At 56.6% G+C, this 13570-nt stretch overlaps 1 protein-coding gene across 1 annotated transcript in view; it reads right to left on the bottom strand.

Moving 5' to 3' along the window:
- Window positions 1-13294, bottom strand: part of Kcnk1 (potassium two pore domain channel subfamily K member 1) — a 33809-nt gene extending 20515 nt beyond the window's left edge. The window contains exon 1 of the mRNA XM_047520553.1: window positions 12497-13294. Within this exon, the coding sequence (XP_047376509.1) occupies window positions 12497-12851 (355 nt within the window). The 5' untranslated portion in view covers window positions 12852-13294. The remainder of the gene's footprint in view (window positions 1-12496) is intronic.
- Between the last annotated feature and the right edge of the window lie 276 nt (window positions 13295-13570).

Below are 13570 nucleotides of genomic sequence, written 5' to 3'. Positions count from 1 at the left end.
AGGCCGAGCTAGGAGACCTCCTGCCAGCGGGAAGACGGCCCCGTCTTGCGGTTTCTGAATGACACGCGTCCCCTGCCGCTGCCTTTGAGGGGAAATGGGGAATCACCTGCAAGGGAAAGGCAGACGCTGGAGTCACGTGGGGGATGCACAGGACAAGCCTGAGGAGTGGGGATGGCGGGCACGTTTCTTTGGGAGCACAGGTCGAGCCCAGCCCAGCCCCAAGTCCAGATGAGGAAGGAAGAGGAGGCTGCACAAGCTCAAAACCAGGCGAATCATCTCACTGGGCTTCCTGGCACTCGCAACCTTCCCAGAGACACAGCAGGGCTGACTCTCTGCCCTGAGGCAGAGGGCACAGTGGCTCCAGACCTCCCTCTCCAAGCACAGAGGCCCACTGAGCTCCCCCCGCAGCAGGGTCCCGTCCCTCCCTCCATGGCCAGGCAGACCTCAGCCATTCGGGGGTGGCGCCTCCCACGGGCAACCCGCATGCCTCAGTGCCCTGCACATGGTGGCAAAGGGCGCACTGAGGATCAGCTGAGCAAGTGCCACACAGGTGCAGAGCAGGCTGTGGAGGGCCTGGTGCTCAGGGCCAGCGGCCGCGCCTGGCCCTTCCCTCTCCAGGAGAGCAGGCTAGAGTGCAGGCCAGCGTGACGCCATGCTGGACAACTGTGGCCTCCTCTGGCTTAGGTAGGTCTTCTGGAAACATCACCGCTCTGCCTCTCAGCCACGGTACCTGGGCTGCTCCCGTGGTCCCTGAGAGAAGCCCCGGTGCTGTGACTGCTCAGAGGGCACATATGTGAAGAGACCACACTGCAAAGTCAGACTCGCAGCCTCGAGTGCATCCACCTCGACACCACCGGAGGGACCCGAGCTCCCGGGCAGGTCCTGGGGACAGTCAGGTCTCCTAGACGTCACTCGGCTCTGCGAACACGTCCATGCACGAGCACCTCTCAGACCTGCCCGGGCTCCGCAGCGCCCTGGTCACAGGCAGCCAGCACACATGCAGGTTCAATATGGGACTCGGTTACTGAGTTCATGCCTCTCAAATAAAGTAGCAAGAAGGAAAAGCAGATTTTGCAAGAGTGACCACGGGTGCAGTGTTTTACAAAGTTTCACACCCAGTGAGGAAAAGACAGACACAGGTTGTAAACGGAAAGGCGCCTTTGCCTCGTCTTACAGCAGCTCGGCCATCCCCACTCTGGTTGAGGAAGACTCCTGGGATCCAGTGTCCCCGGCCAAAGTGAGGCTGGGCATCCTGGCCTCAGTCCCACACACTAAGAAGCCACCTGGAGCACCTACAAGAGGCAGTTTGTGTTCAGAACGCCACGCTGCTTTTACAGATGACCGGAAGGCAAACCTCCGTGAAGTCACACCCAGGCAACTGAATCAGTGCCCCGGGTGTAGCTGAGGTCTTAACATGAGTTGAGGTCTTGCTGGGACAAAATAAATTACTTATAGCCAATTAAGAGTGTAATCACCCCCAGAACCGCAAAAAAAAAAAAAAAAAAGAGTGTAATCACGTCGGGGCGACTGCACGGAATCCAACGAACTCTGCGGCAACGGCACCACCGCTAACCGCCAATGCTGCAGGCGCCACCCCAGAAGACGCAAAGTCTGGGGTCTGGCCGAGGCCCGGGTGTGGCAGGCAGGGGACGCCGAGCGGGGCTGCTCCCCACGGTCCGTGAGAGAAGCCGCACTGCTGTGTACACCAGCGACGTGGCTGTGCACGGCCTGAGGTCTGGCTGTGAAACCCCTGTCCACTGTGCCCTGGGCCCAGGCTGGAGGTCCCCTTGAGGTCCACCTGGGACTCCGGCAGCCAGTCTGCCACGGCTCCTCCATTCCCACGGCCCTGTCCCCACCTCCACAGGGTCTCCCGTCAGGGCCAAGCCCCCGTGAGTCAGAATGGCTGCAGGAGCCTGCGGGTGAGGGGCCCGTGTCACAGTGCAGCCAGGAAGTCCGCGTGGCCCCGTCCACTGGGGGTCTGGCAACCCTGCTGCACACCTTGCCCCCACCAGTGGTATGGTGGCCACTGCCTGCCCTCTGCTCTTGGCTCTCCAGTCGGACACCCTCACTCTCTCTTCATCCAAGCTCAGGTCCACCTGGGTGTCTGGGCTAAGCAGAGGCCCCTGTCCTCACCAGCCCTCTGCCCACGACCCCACCCACCCAAACCCAGCTTGTCGCTGGTTTCCTTGCAATCCACCTCCTCCACGAAGCCCCTGCGCGCTACAGCCCACAGCCCTCTCCCCTCCAAGTCCTGTGGAGGCTGCCGGGGCCCCCACAGCTCCACACAGAGGCTTGGCACCCCACAGCTCTCCGAGAGTGCCGTGCCTCACCTGGTCCCCAGCCAGCGGTGGGCTGTCCCAGGTCTGAGGGGTGACCCCTGCACGGCATTTTCTTCTCCGTCCTCACAGGCTGGAGAAAGAGCAGGGCTGAACTCGGGAAGCTTCCCAAGACCCAGGATCTCAGCACTTAAGCCGGAAGAGGACCTGACCTGGCCGACCTGGTCCATAGGCTGCCAGTGGGTTTGGTTGAGGGTGACATGCCCTGGAGAGCTGTCCAGCCCAGCCAGCGCTCCACAGGGCGTCCAGCGGTGGGCCCGGGCAAGGAGGCCAGCACAGCTGAGCACACTCGTTCCCCTTAACAGCAGCCCGACTCACTTTTACAGCCCCAGGCTGGACATCTGGACACCTGGGCCCCATGAGGGTCGGGTACACAAACCCACCATGAAACCTAGTGTAGGAAATACCTGGGGCACCCTCACCCAAGCAGGTGTTCAACCAGAGGAGCCCTCGGCATCAGCGCCCCTTCCACGAGCTACCATTTTTTAAATTTTTTTGCAGTTTTAATGGGTCTCTTTCCCCCCAGCACTGCCGGCTCTGCAGAGGCAGGAGCCAGCGGCTTGCCCACCACAGCCCCTCCCCTGCTGCTGGGGACCGCGCCCACCCATGCCCAGGGAGGGGCACCCTTGGGAGCCGCCTGCGGGCAGGAGACAGGAGAATTTCTGGGACGGCATAAGCAGAGCTCTGGGCAGCAGGTGGGAGGTGAGGGGAACCCTTGCCCACTCAGAATCCCACGGGAGCCCGTCTGACTCCGACCCCAAAGGAGGCAGCCAGGCGCAGTATCACCAGCTGCTTTAATTAACTTCATCCGACTAAGACCGTAAGACCGGGCACTAAATAATTAAGTGTCTTGGTGACCAGTGTTCAAGCACTGGAAGAATCGCACTGGCCAGAATGTTCCGACCTTTTGATTCTAGCTTGAAGCACTTCCCTTTCCCCTGCCTGGCTCTCCCCAGGCTGAGGCGACATCCAGAACACAGCATTTGAGGAAAAAAAAAAGGGTGCTCAGATGGTTAGGGATGGGAAGGAGCCTCATCTGCAAAGGGGTGGGTCAAGAAGCACATGGAGACGCGAAGAGCACCACGCACTCGTGTGGTCACGCGGTGGCCTCCCCCTGGGGCACAATCTGAAACCAAAATGAGCCAACACCCTCCCACTCTGCAGCTCTTATGAAGAGCAGACTCCCATTCGCCTATTCACTTTCTAAAACCAGAACCCACACAGGTTCATTCCATGGTGACTTCACTTAATATTAGCTACTCCTAAAAATCGTGCTGAAGATATTCTTTGAACATCTATAATGTACATTTTATACCAAATCACTGAACACTAAACATTCTGGTAAACGTATAAAATGTGTGCAGATACTTCAACACTGCGACATAACCCAGGGCCCAGCTCAGTGCCTGGAGAGCCCACCGGCTCCTTAGACATGCAGGAGGGAAGAGGACCTCTCCCCGCAGCCCCGAGGGCCTCGCCCGCTGTCACCGCTGTGCCGGCCCTCGCACACCACGTCCAGGTGAACGCTTCCAGTCATTCCAGCAATCCACGCCTGCTTCCTCAATGAGACGACGCAGTTGCAAATGAATAACTCCAGAGCCTTCCTCAGGCCACAGAAAGTCTCAGACAGGAGAGAGATGTCCTTGAGCTGCCCTGCCCAGCATGCAAGGGGGTGAGTCCTATCATCCAGGGGGAGCACTCCTGGGGGACAGACATGAAAACCAGTCACTTGGGTCTGGGGTGGCAAGTGCTGTGATAGAAGACGGGGCTACTTCCACACAGGGTGGCACTCAAGGAGTCAGGGGACCAGCAGGCGGAGGTTAAGTGCTTGGGAGAAAGGGCACAAAGAATCAGGAAGGAGCCTGGGCAGGCCCTGAGCAGGGTCCTGCACCCCTGCCAGCAGGCCCGTGGGCAGCAATTCCTGGAGATGGCCTCTCCTGCCTCCCTGCTCCACCAGCAAGTGACTGCAGACCCAACAACAAAATGGGTCAGAATAAACCTCAAGAAGCCTCAGTGAAGTGAGCAGAAAGGGGACAGAGACCGGAGTTGAGTGAACTGCTCAGCTGGGTTGGGAGGGAGGAGCCTGACACTCCAAAGAGGTCTTCTACCTTTCTTTCTATCCATCTTCAACAGCCACAGCTGTCGAAAGTCTGCAGTCACTTTGGTCACGTGTCCATCCCGGATGACCCTGCCCCTCTGCCCTCTGCAGCCCTTCAGCTGTCTCCAATACTGCCTGCAAGGAGACCCTCCCTCCCCATGACTAAGCAGACGTGGGTGGGCAGCCGCGTTGCACATGCGTGAGTCCACCGCGTGAGCCCAGCTTTCTGTCTACATAAGCAGCCTCCCCTGCCCCATTGGAGTAGCGTGTGTGCTGTTTCCTGCTGCTCTGCTACCTAGGTCCTAATGAGGCCTCTGCTAGGCGGCTGTGTTTTGCCTATTCTTGATTTCTACCTTGATTTCTCAGAGCAGGTTGAGCTGGAACTCTGAGGCTGCTGATCACTATCCAGGGCTGGTAACAGGGTGGTCAGCAGCTGGGGAACAGTGGGGAGGGGCAGAGAACTGCCAAGAGGCATGGGGAGCTGCTGGAGCCATTTGCTCTGGCTTCTGTAAGCATCCCACAGCCTCTGGCTGCCAGGAGAGCCATGAGGAGGGCTGCTAATGCTAGCTGAGAACTGCTGGTGCCGGAGCTGCTAACACAAAGGAGCTGCGCTCAGGCGATTTGGGATTTCTGTTTGAGATGAGAAGACCCTCCAGCCAGTTGGTCCTGTTTGGGTCAAGACTGAGGCCCTGGAGCTTTAGCAAGGAAGAAGCATCTCTAGTGATCTCCAAGGTGCACACCCACGCCTCAGGCCCGCACTCATCTTGGCTTTCTTTCTGAATCCAGCCATGATTCCATCGACTCTGTGGTACCTGGGTCTATGAGTGAGCTTTCCACCTAAAGCCCCCACAGTACTGAGACAAGACAGCAGGATCCATGCTCTGCTTCCATCTTTAACAGCTGTGGCTGACCCAAATGCCTTGGAGTCAGCCATGGCCGTGTCCGATGCCCGGCGATGGCCCAGGGCACTGCACTTTCGCTGGCTGCGGCACCTTTGAGAGACCTGTGCCTTGCCTGAGGACTCCTCCCTGCAGCCCCTCTGGATGCCTCCCCTCCTCCTTGGCTGTTCCCAATCTGGTCCACAGGAGCAGTACACAGCCATGAACTGGTAGAGAGGCTACAGAGGCTGTAAAAGGAGCCTGCTCCTCAGGCTCGGGTCAGTCTGGGACTTCCGTCTCCCTGTGCTGCAGCAGAGCCACCGCAAAGCCTGGCTCCGATGAGTTTCACAGCCTGCTTGTGATCTTTATCCTGGGAAGAGCAGGCCAAACTGGTGGCCCTGAGGTGGTGGCACCAAGAGCCACTACTCCTGACAATGCCCAGCAGCCTGAGAGTAGCAGAGAGCTGGACAGAAGCCACTCCGGGGAGGAGGGCCTTCAGCTGCCAGGAAATGGCTTGGAGAGCTGTTGACACTAGCTGCTGGGAACTGCTGACACTCGGGCCATAGGAGCACACGAAGAGCTGAGAGTCACTGGCACGTGGGCTCAGAGCTTGGAAGGCTCAGGGAGTGCCAGTTTGTGGTTTCCACCAGAACGGAACAAGAGGACCTCGGCATGGTGACAGTGCTATACGCACACCCACGGAGGCTTGGGAAGGCGGCCTTGCCTTTCACGAGTCAGCTCCAGTCAGAGCGGCCAGGGCAGAAAGGCAGACGCTCATCCGCCAAATTACAAAAACTGCGAGTGTCTAACGGAAGTCGATTCATCTTCGTCAACATAGCAACCAAGTGTGCTCTGCGAATGGCAGAAAGGGAACGCAAGGGCCCCTAGAAAGCAGCAGCAAGCCTGCAGAGCCACGCCGGCCTTCAGGAGCAGCAAGCTGAAAGAGCCATGTGGTCCCGAACCCCGCTTCTGCCTCGCTTCTGCCCTCAGGTCTGGGCCAGAGCCCTGCACCTGCTGCTGCAGAGAGAACACAACTCTGAGGACTGAAGAAACAGGACCTACAGAGAAAGACCACGGGAAGCCAGATCCAGCTGAGTCCAGGGACAGCAGGGTCACGGGCAACCCCTCAAGAGCACCATGCTCTGACAGGGCCTTTATCTCCTGTCTGGAATAGGTGACGTGAACACGGCGAGGTCTCCACAGACAGCTGTAACTGGCACCCGTGGGTGACTCTCAGGATGAAATCCAGCTGGGTGCCCCTCCCACTGTGCCAAAGACAGCATTAGACGCAGTCAGGCATCTGTCCCTGAGACCACCCTCACAGTGGGCAGGCTCACCTGGGCTCACCCTTCTCATGGGTCACAGTGACCGAGTGTGGGCAATTTCAAGTGCTCTGGCCTCACACGTGTCCGCTACTCTGTGGACTGTAGATGTTCTGCCCACCCACCGTTCAGGACAGTGCGTCCTGAGGGCCCCGCTAGGTTCACTGCACATTGGAAGATCCTGTTCTTAACAAGACTTACAGTTAGGTCATAAAAAGCAAAGGCACAGCTTCTTTCAAGGTATAACCATTGATAACAGTTACAGTGTGTTCCAGGTGCTATAAAACAGGTACAGAGAACAGCAAGTTTGTAGGAGGGGGGGAGAAGCTCTTCAAAATATTCAAGAGCTGACGTCATGTAGACAAGCTGGGTTTGACAATGAAACACTGAATCCGCTCGCCGGACCGTCACTGGGTGGCAAGCTGAAACGCTTCCACACTGAAATGCTTCCAGAGTGTGCTATCCAACTCAGCCTGGAGCAGGAGCAAGCTGAAGTCCTTTCTTAATGGATCAGTGACATCAAAAAACGTAGGCTCTACCATGGTGACATCCTATTCAGGTACAATGTATGAAACTGCTGTAATAGTAAAAAGACTTAAAATTCCTGTATCTTGTGCTCCTATATTTATTTTTTCATGCCAATAAAAATAACGGGGCCCCCTTGCTTCATTCTCTAGAGCTGTCATAACAGAACGCCAGCGCGCAGCAGCTTCGGCAATAGGAATTTATTTTCTCACAGTTCTGGAGGCTGAGAGTCTGAGATAGAAGTTCAGTCTCTTGGGAGACTGCTTTCAAATCTGCAGATGGCTGCCTTTGGGCCAGGTCCTCCTTCTCAACCTCCTCTGTAAAGTCCCTGTCTCCAAATGCAGTCATGGTCTGCTGTGCAGGGTCGGGAACCTGTGAACTTGCTGCAGACACGGCCAATGCACTACTTGGGCTCTCAGGTCAGGTGCACCAGGGGTCACTTTCAGAGCAGGTCACCTCTAGTCATGACCCCATGCGGACCTCAGTTTCTGTCCCGGAGAGAGGAGGAGAGTGGAGGCCACACCTCACGGGTTCCTTGCACACCTGGAAGATGCTGCACACACAGGCTGCCTGGCACCGACCAGGGAGGGGCAAAGGATGTGTCTTACATCATTTTGTTCTGTGGATGCCAAGCTGGCCATCCCACCACCTGTCACCCACACCCTGGGCTATGCTTTCCCTGCTGAGTCAGCCACGGGCTTGAAACCCACGCAGGGCAACGTGTGGAAGTAAACGTGAAGGCACAGCCAGGCACAGGCTCTCCCGGGAGGAGAGACCAGAAACCTCAGCGCACGCCACTTCCCATTCCTCCTGGTTCAGTACTCTGCTCGGTCATCTTCACTGTCCTCTCTACTCCGTGTTTAGGATAAGACGATCCCTACACCAAGTACAGCTTTAAATAGAAAAAGCAGTGTCACAGATCTGCCCCCAAATCAGTGACACCTGTAATAGCCACCCCGGTTCTGCAAGCGGTTGTTGAAGGGGACCCACAGTTCAGATGCCGCTTCCCACTTGAGCTGAGCAGGAAGTGCCAAGGAAGTGTCGCGTGGCAGAACACCTCGAGGGCTCCTCAGCACGTCTCTCCCCAGTGTAGCACGCTGGGTCTGCACACGCGGGACGTGTCCTGGGTCTGGAGGTCCCATGGTCTCCATCACAACTACCCACCTCTGCCACAGCCGCCGGAAAGGAGCCACAAATTACAAAGGAAAGGGTGTGGCGTGGGCCAATAAAACTTCTTTCGGGGCATGAAATTTGATTGTCTTAAAACCTTAATGTGTCAGGAAATACTGTTGTCCCTCTGACATTTCCCCAACCATCTGAAAACATGAAGCCATTCTTAGCTCAGGCCACACAAGCACAGGCAGAGGGGACAGGTCGGGCCCAGGAGCCGACTGTGGGTGGCTCAGCCCTGCTCTGCTCTGGTAGCTCCAGAAACAGGTGTGGGTGTGAACGCACGGGAGCCAGGCACGGGTCCGGTTTTCCTGAAAACCACCTGTGCTTTCGTAGCTCCCCCTCTGGCTACATCAGAGAGCACTGCAAACAAACCCCAAAAGCTCCTTTACTGGGCACATTTTTGATAGTTTCGAAACATCTCTTCAGGAACAGGGACCAGACAGCATCTGCAGAAAGGCACGTTGGCTGCAGATATAGAAGCAGAGAGAGCGTCCTGCAGATCCCACGTCAGCAAACAGTAGCTGCCCTCAGAGCGCGTAGGAATGAAACGCTACCTTACCAAGCGTTCCTGTCAGGGCATGGACGTTTGCCAAGGTGGGAGTGGATAAGGAACACACTGTGGCAAAGCAATATCACCCGTGATTCTTAAGAATGAACGAGGGCCAGGCGCGGTGGCTCACGCCTGTAATCCCAGCACAGGAGGCTGAGGCAGGAGGATCACCAGTTCAAAGCCAGCTTCAACAACTTAGAGAGGCCCTAAGCAACTCAGTGAGACCCTGTCTCTAAATAAAATACAAAAAAGGGCTGGGGATGTGGCTCGGTGGTTAAGCAATCCTTGGTGCAATCCCTGATACCAAAGTAAAAAAAAAAAAGAATGAACCATGCAGACAGTAGAAGGAATCAGACCTCACTTTCCTGTGCTCACATGATACATGACCAGTGAAACTCCACATCAGGTACAACCACAAGAACGGGAAGTGAGACTCCATGTATGTGGGCTATGGCAAGACATGCTCTACTATCATGTATATTGGAAAACAACAAACACAAAGAAATTTTTAAAAAGAATGAACAATGTGGCTCAAAGTGTTACGTGGTTACTAAAGAGAACTTCAAAAAAATTACATCTTACTCCCCGAATACCACTAAGACCTGTCCTCGATCCTCAGGTAAATCACAGTGTGAGTCAGGTGGGGATACTTCCTTCTCCTCTGGCTTTCAAGCCCCCTCTTCCTTCCAGAAAGTTCTGTTTCTCCCACTCTCAGCCAGTTCTCATGGAGATGTCCTTGTGTCTCTTTTTGGATTAAGGGCGAAGGGGATCAATACTTCCACTCCAAAACGTGGCCCCATGGCATCTGAGGAAGCAGCAGAGCAGGAAGGCCGCCCTCACCTCCTCCTCCTCACCTTCTGCCCTGGAGCAGGCCACGCTACACATGTCTGACCTTCTGCTGAAGATGACACTCATCCAGGGGCACCCACCCCAGGCCCAGAGGAAAAGAATGTCCTATCCATCGCCAACACCGAAGGCTCCGTCCACGTAACACTTACAGATGTGCACGCTGCTCTCCTGTCAGCCTGTCTTTCATTATTGGTGCCTCAGTCACCAACCTGGCAGAGGAGAACAGCCTTCTCTCCCCTCAAAGGGGAATTAAAGAGGTATTAAGTTGATTGTTAGAAATACTCTGAGTCCTTGGCAGAGAACGAAGAAAACACTGTGGACTGGGCCAACCTAAGGCTTCTTCCAAATAGACCATGAAGACCTCACCCAGTTCCTTCCAGAAATGGACACTCGGAATTTTGGGGACGAGAAGACTGGGACACAAAGGCACTGATGAACCTGTGTTATAACGAAGGCGACGGAGAACAGCATCTTTGTGATGCCGGTCATCACTATTCCAGACAATTCAGGGAGGGGCTGTGCCATGCAGCCGCTGGCTGACTCAGTGATGGCCACCGACAGGCTGTAGGGGTTAAAGGGAAGGGGACAGCATGTGCCCGGAGATAGGATCGGCTCCAGCTCCCCTGAGCTGCCTGGCACTCTGCCAGAGAAGAGCTCCATTGTAATGAGGTGGTTTTACCAGCTTTAACCTAAAAGTGACCCGACCCTCTGCCACCAAACCAGTTTTGAGACTACAAGGAATATCACTGTGTCCAACAGGGCTCGGTGCAAAACCAACAGAGGAGGGCCTCTGACTCGGAACGCTGCACTTGTGACCAGAGTCCACTGACCTGCTAATTTTACAAACCGAGAGGCACTGTTTTCACTCGGTGTGTCCCTAAGTGCCCCTTGCACTGGTTTCCTAAATGGACCCTTGTTGTGCATAAATCCAGACTCTCTGAGGAACTACAATGCCATCTGAATACCAATAATAAGACATCTGTCCCTACTGCCTGTCCTACACAAACTGAAATTTTTTCCTAATTAAAAAGTGTGAGGATGGTTCACATCTTAAATAGAAGGATTTCCCAGAAGAAGCAAGAGGTACACTAACTGTGGACGTCTCGTTAAGGACATGTGATACTGAGCTTATACATGAGCTTCGCCACCCATGTACAACCCTCCCCGCCAGGAAAAGCAAGCAGGTTCTTTTCCACCGTACATCCTCACTCTGTCCTGTCTGCAAGGTACACAGTGAGCACTATCACCATCCTCAGAACGCTTACCCAGCATCATGACCCAGTGGTGAACTTCCTGTAGCCCCGTGGAAATACTGACTTCTGTAGATAATGAAGGGTTCTTGCTCTAGCCAAGCATAATCCAAACAGAAAGCAAGGTGAATTCTGCCTGAGCAGAGGGACAGAGCTAGGTAAGTACAACAGAGGTAGCATTTGCTGAAATAAAAATCAGAGTAAGAAGGGCAGACCGCTCTTCAGGAAGGGAGATGCAGGTTTGCCTTGTTTAGGGTTATGTTTAGCACTGTTTTTAAAATACCACGATGCAAGCTAGACTCCTACTTCTATTTATTTCAAGATAAGCTTAGGGCAGCTCAGTGATTCACCCCAAACTTCTGAATAATTGTGCTATGTGATCTTCATGGACCATGTTATTATCACTCATTATTGAGTAACTGCCAAAGCCATCAACTGGGTATAGCCCTCAGGGTTTATGACCCACAGAGCCTGGGAGGTGGAGCCAGGGAGGAGGGAGTCACACAAGGGGGATCCACCTGTAAAGGTCGCTGGCAGGGATTACAAAGTGTTCCCTGCGGGGAACCAGAAGGCCCGTTCTGGTTACACTGAGAACTGGCAAGTGTGTGACCTTGTGCTCACCAAAATGGGTTGCTTCAAAGGAGGAGGGACAGCTGGAGCCCTTGGAGATTCATGCCGCAGGCAGACACCCATCTGTCTCCACCTGGGCATGTGCCCCTCCCTCACTGGCCAAGGCTGGGGAAAGAGCCTTCCAGGATCTAATAATCCAGCTTAGCGATGGCGCCTGGGGCTGCGTCCCTCCCCCCTGTACCTGAGGACGCTGTTCCACTCCTGAGCCTCCTGCAGGAGGTGGTGCTTTGAAGTTGACCGGGAGCCACGCAGACCTAAAGTTGAAATAACTGCTGAATCAGGGTGCCCCATTTTGTTGGCTCCTGGGCAATCAGACACTCGCTTTCCTCTCCCCCACCCTCCTCCTACTCTGAAAGAAGCCGGTCTGTTAGAGGTCACCTGCAAAGAGCAGAGTGATGTCATTCAGCCACCCCCAAGCTGCCTCCCGGGTACTAAAAGCCTAAATATCGATGCATGGTGACCAAAAGAGAAGGCGCAGTCTGGAAGGTGGCCTGCAGAGCTCTGTCGGTACTAGATTGTGCGGCCTCGGCCCTCTGGGAGCCAGTCAGGAGGAAGGTGACCGCACTCCGCACAAGGGGCAGTTGCTATATACCACCGCCTTGCTGGGCGGCCAGGATGCTACCAGTTCACCTGACGATCTAGCTTAGGGTATCCCGAAAGAGGAACGCAGCGACGCAGCCTCAGCGGCCACTCAGGCCAAAGGTTAGGGACCAGTCCCCAGGAGTTACGGGAGGTCACACCAAGTCGCGCTCCGAGGCCACGTCGCCGCGGCGCCTGCCCACACGGGTGGCCGCCGAAGGGGCCAGGGCGGGCCAGACGCTGGGGGCGGGGGGCGGAGAGGCCCGGAAGCCGCGGCGGTGGCGCGCGGTGGCCGCGGCCTGCTACCTGTGGTGGAGAGCACCGTGCTGGCGAAGAAGAGCGCGGAGGTGAAGTCCCAGTTCCAGTTGCCCGAGGCGTTGCTGAGCACCGACACGCCGTAGTTGCTGGCCTCCAGCACGCGGCCCAGGAACTGCTCCAGCTGCGGCTCCGACAGGCACTCGTGCTCCTCCAGGAAGCGGCGCTTCAGCTTGCGCAGCTCCTGGCGCAGCAGGTCCTCGTAGGGCAGCTCCACCGAGGAGAAGACCACGGCGCCGAAGACCAGGTAGAGCAGGTAGCCGAGCACCAGGAAGCCGAAGCACCAGGCCGAGCGGTGCCGCTCCACCAGGCGCACGCACGAGCTGCCGGCCAGGGACTGCAGCATCTTCTCCGCCGCCCCGGACAGCGCCGCAGACCGGCCGGAGCGGCCGCCGCCCCCTCGGCTCGGCTCGGGCCCCGCTCCGGCCCGCGCGCTCCTCCCGCCGCCGCCCGCCCGCGATTGGCTCGCTCGGGCGCCGCTTTTCTTCCCTCTTTCCTGCTTCCTTGCAATATAAAAGGCCCAGATGATGTGGCAGTGACGTGAGCGCCGGCTCAGGTAACCGGGAGTCGGCGGAGACCGCGCGCAAACTTGGCGGAGCGCGGGGCTGGGCGCCGCCCCGGGACACCCCGCCCGCGGCGCGCTCCCAGCCCGCGGGGGCGGCCGACCCCCGCCGGGCGTCCAGCGCCCCTCCGCCGCGTCCCCTGCCGGGAGCTCCGCTGAGCGGCCCCGCGGCTGGGGTGTGCGCGCGCGGTGGGGCCACTTCTGAGCAAGGCGCTGCCGCCCCGCGACTCCTGCCCACACGTATTTCCGCCTAGTCAACGCCACGGTCAAAAAATAGCGAGCGCCCTGTTCTGTCCTTCTCTTCTTATTGGCCAATTGGGCCGTCTGGAACCAGTGATGATGGCGAAGGCCCAGAACCTCCTTGGGAAAGGCACCTTCAAGTCTCCTCTGACCCGCTCACCCCTCCCAAAGAGGCCCCAGGGAAAGAAGGGGTTTAGAGAGGCCCTTTCTGAGCCCTGGTTCTTTAGAACAGGAGCTCAGGTTGGATGCTAAAGAGAGGACCA

This window comes from Sciurus carolinensis, chromosome 12 (genome assembly GCF_902686445.1).
Source record: "Sciurus carolinensis chromosome 12, mSciCar1.2, whole genome shotgun sequence".
In the NCBI taxonomy this organism is placed as follows: domain Eukaryota; kingdom Metazoa; phylum Chordata; class Mammalia; order Rodentia; family Sciuridae; genus Sciurus; species Sciurus carolinensis.
This window is presented reverse-complemented; position numbering and strand designations above follow the sequence as displayed.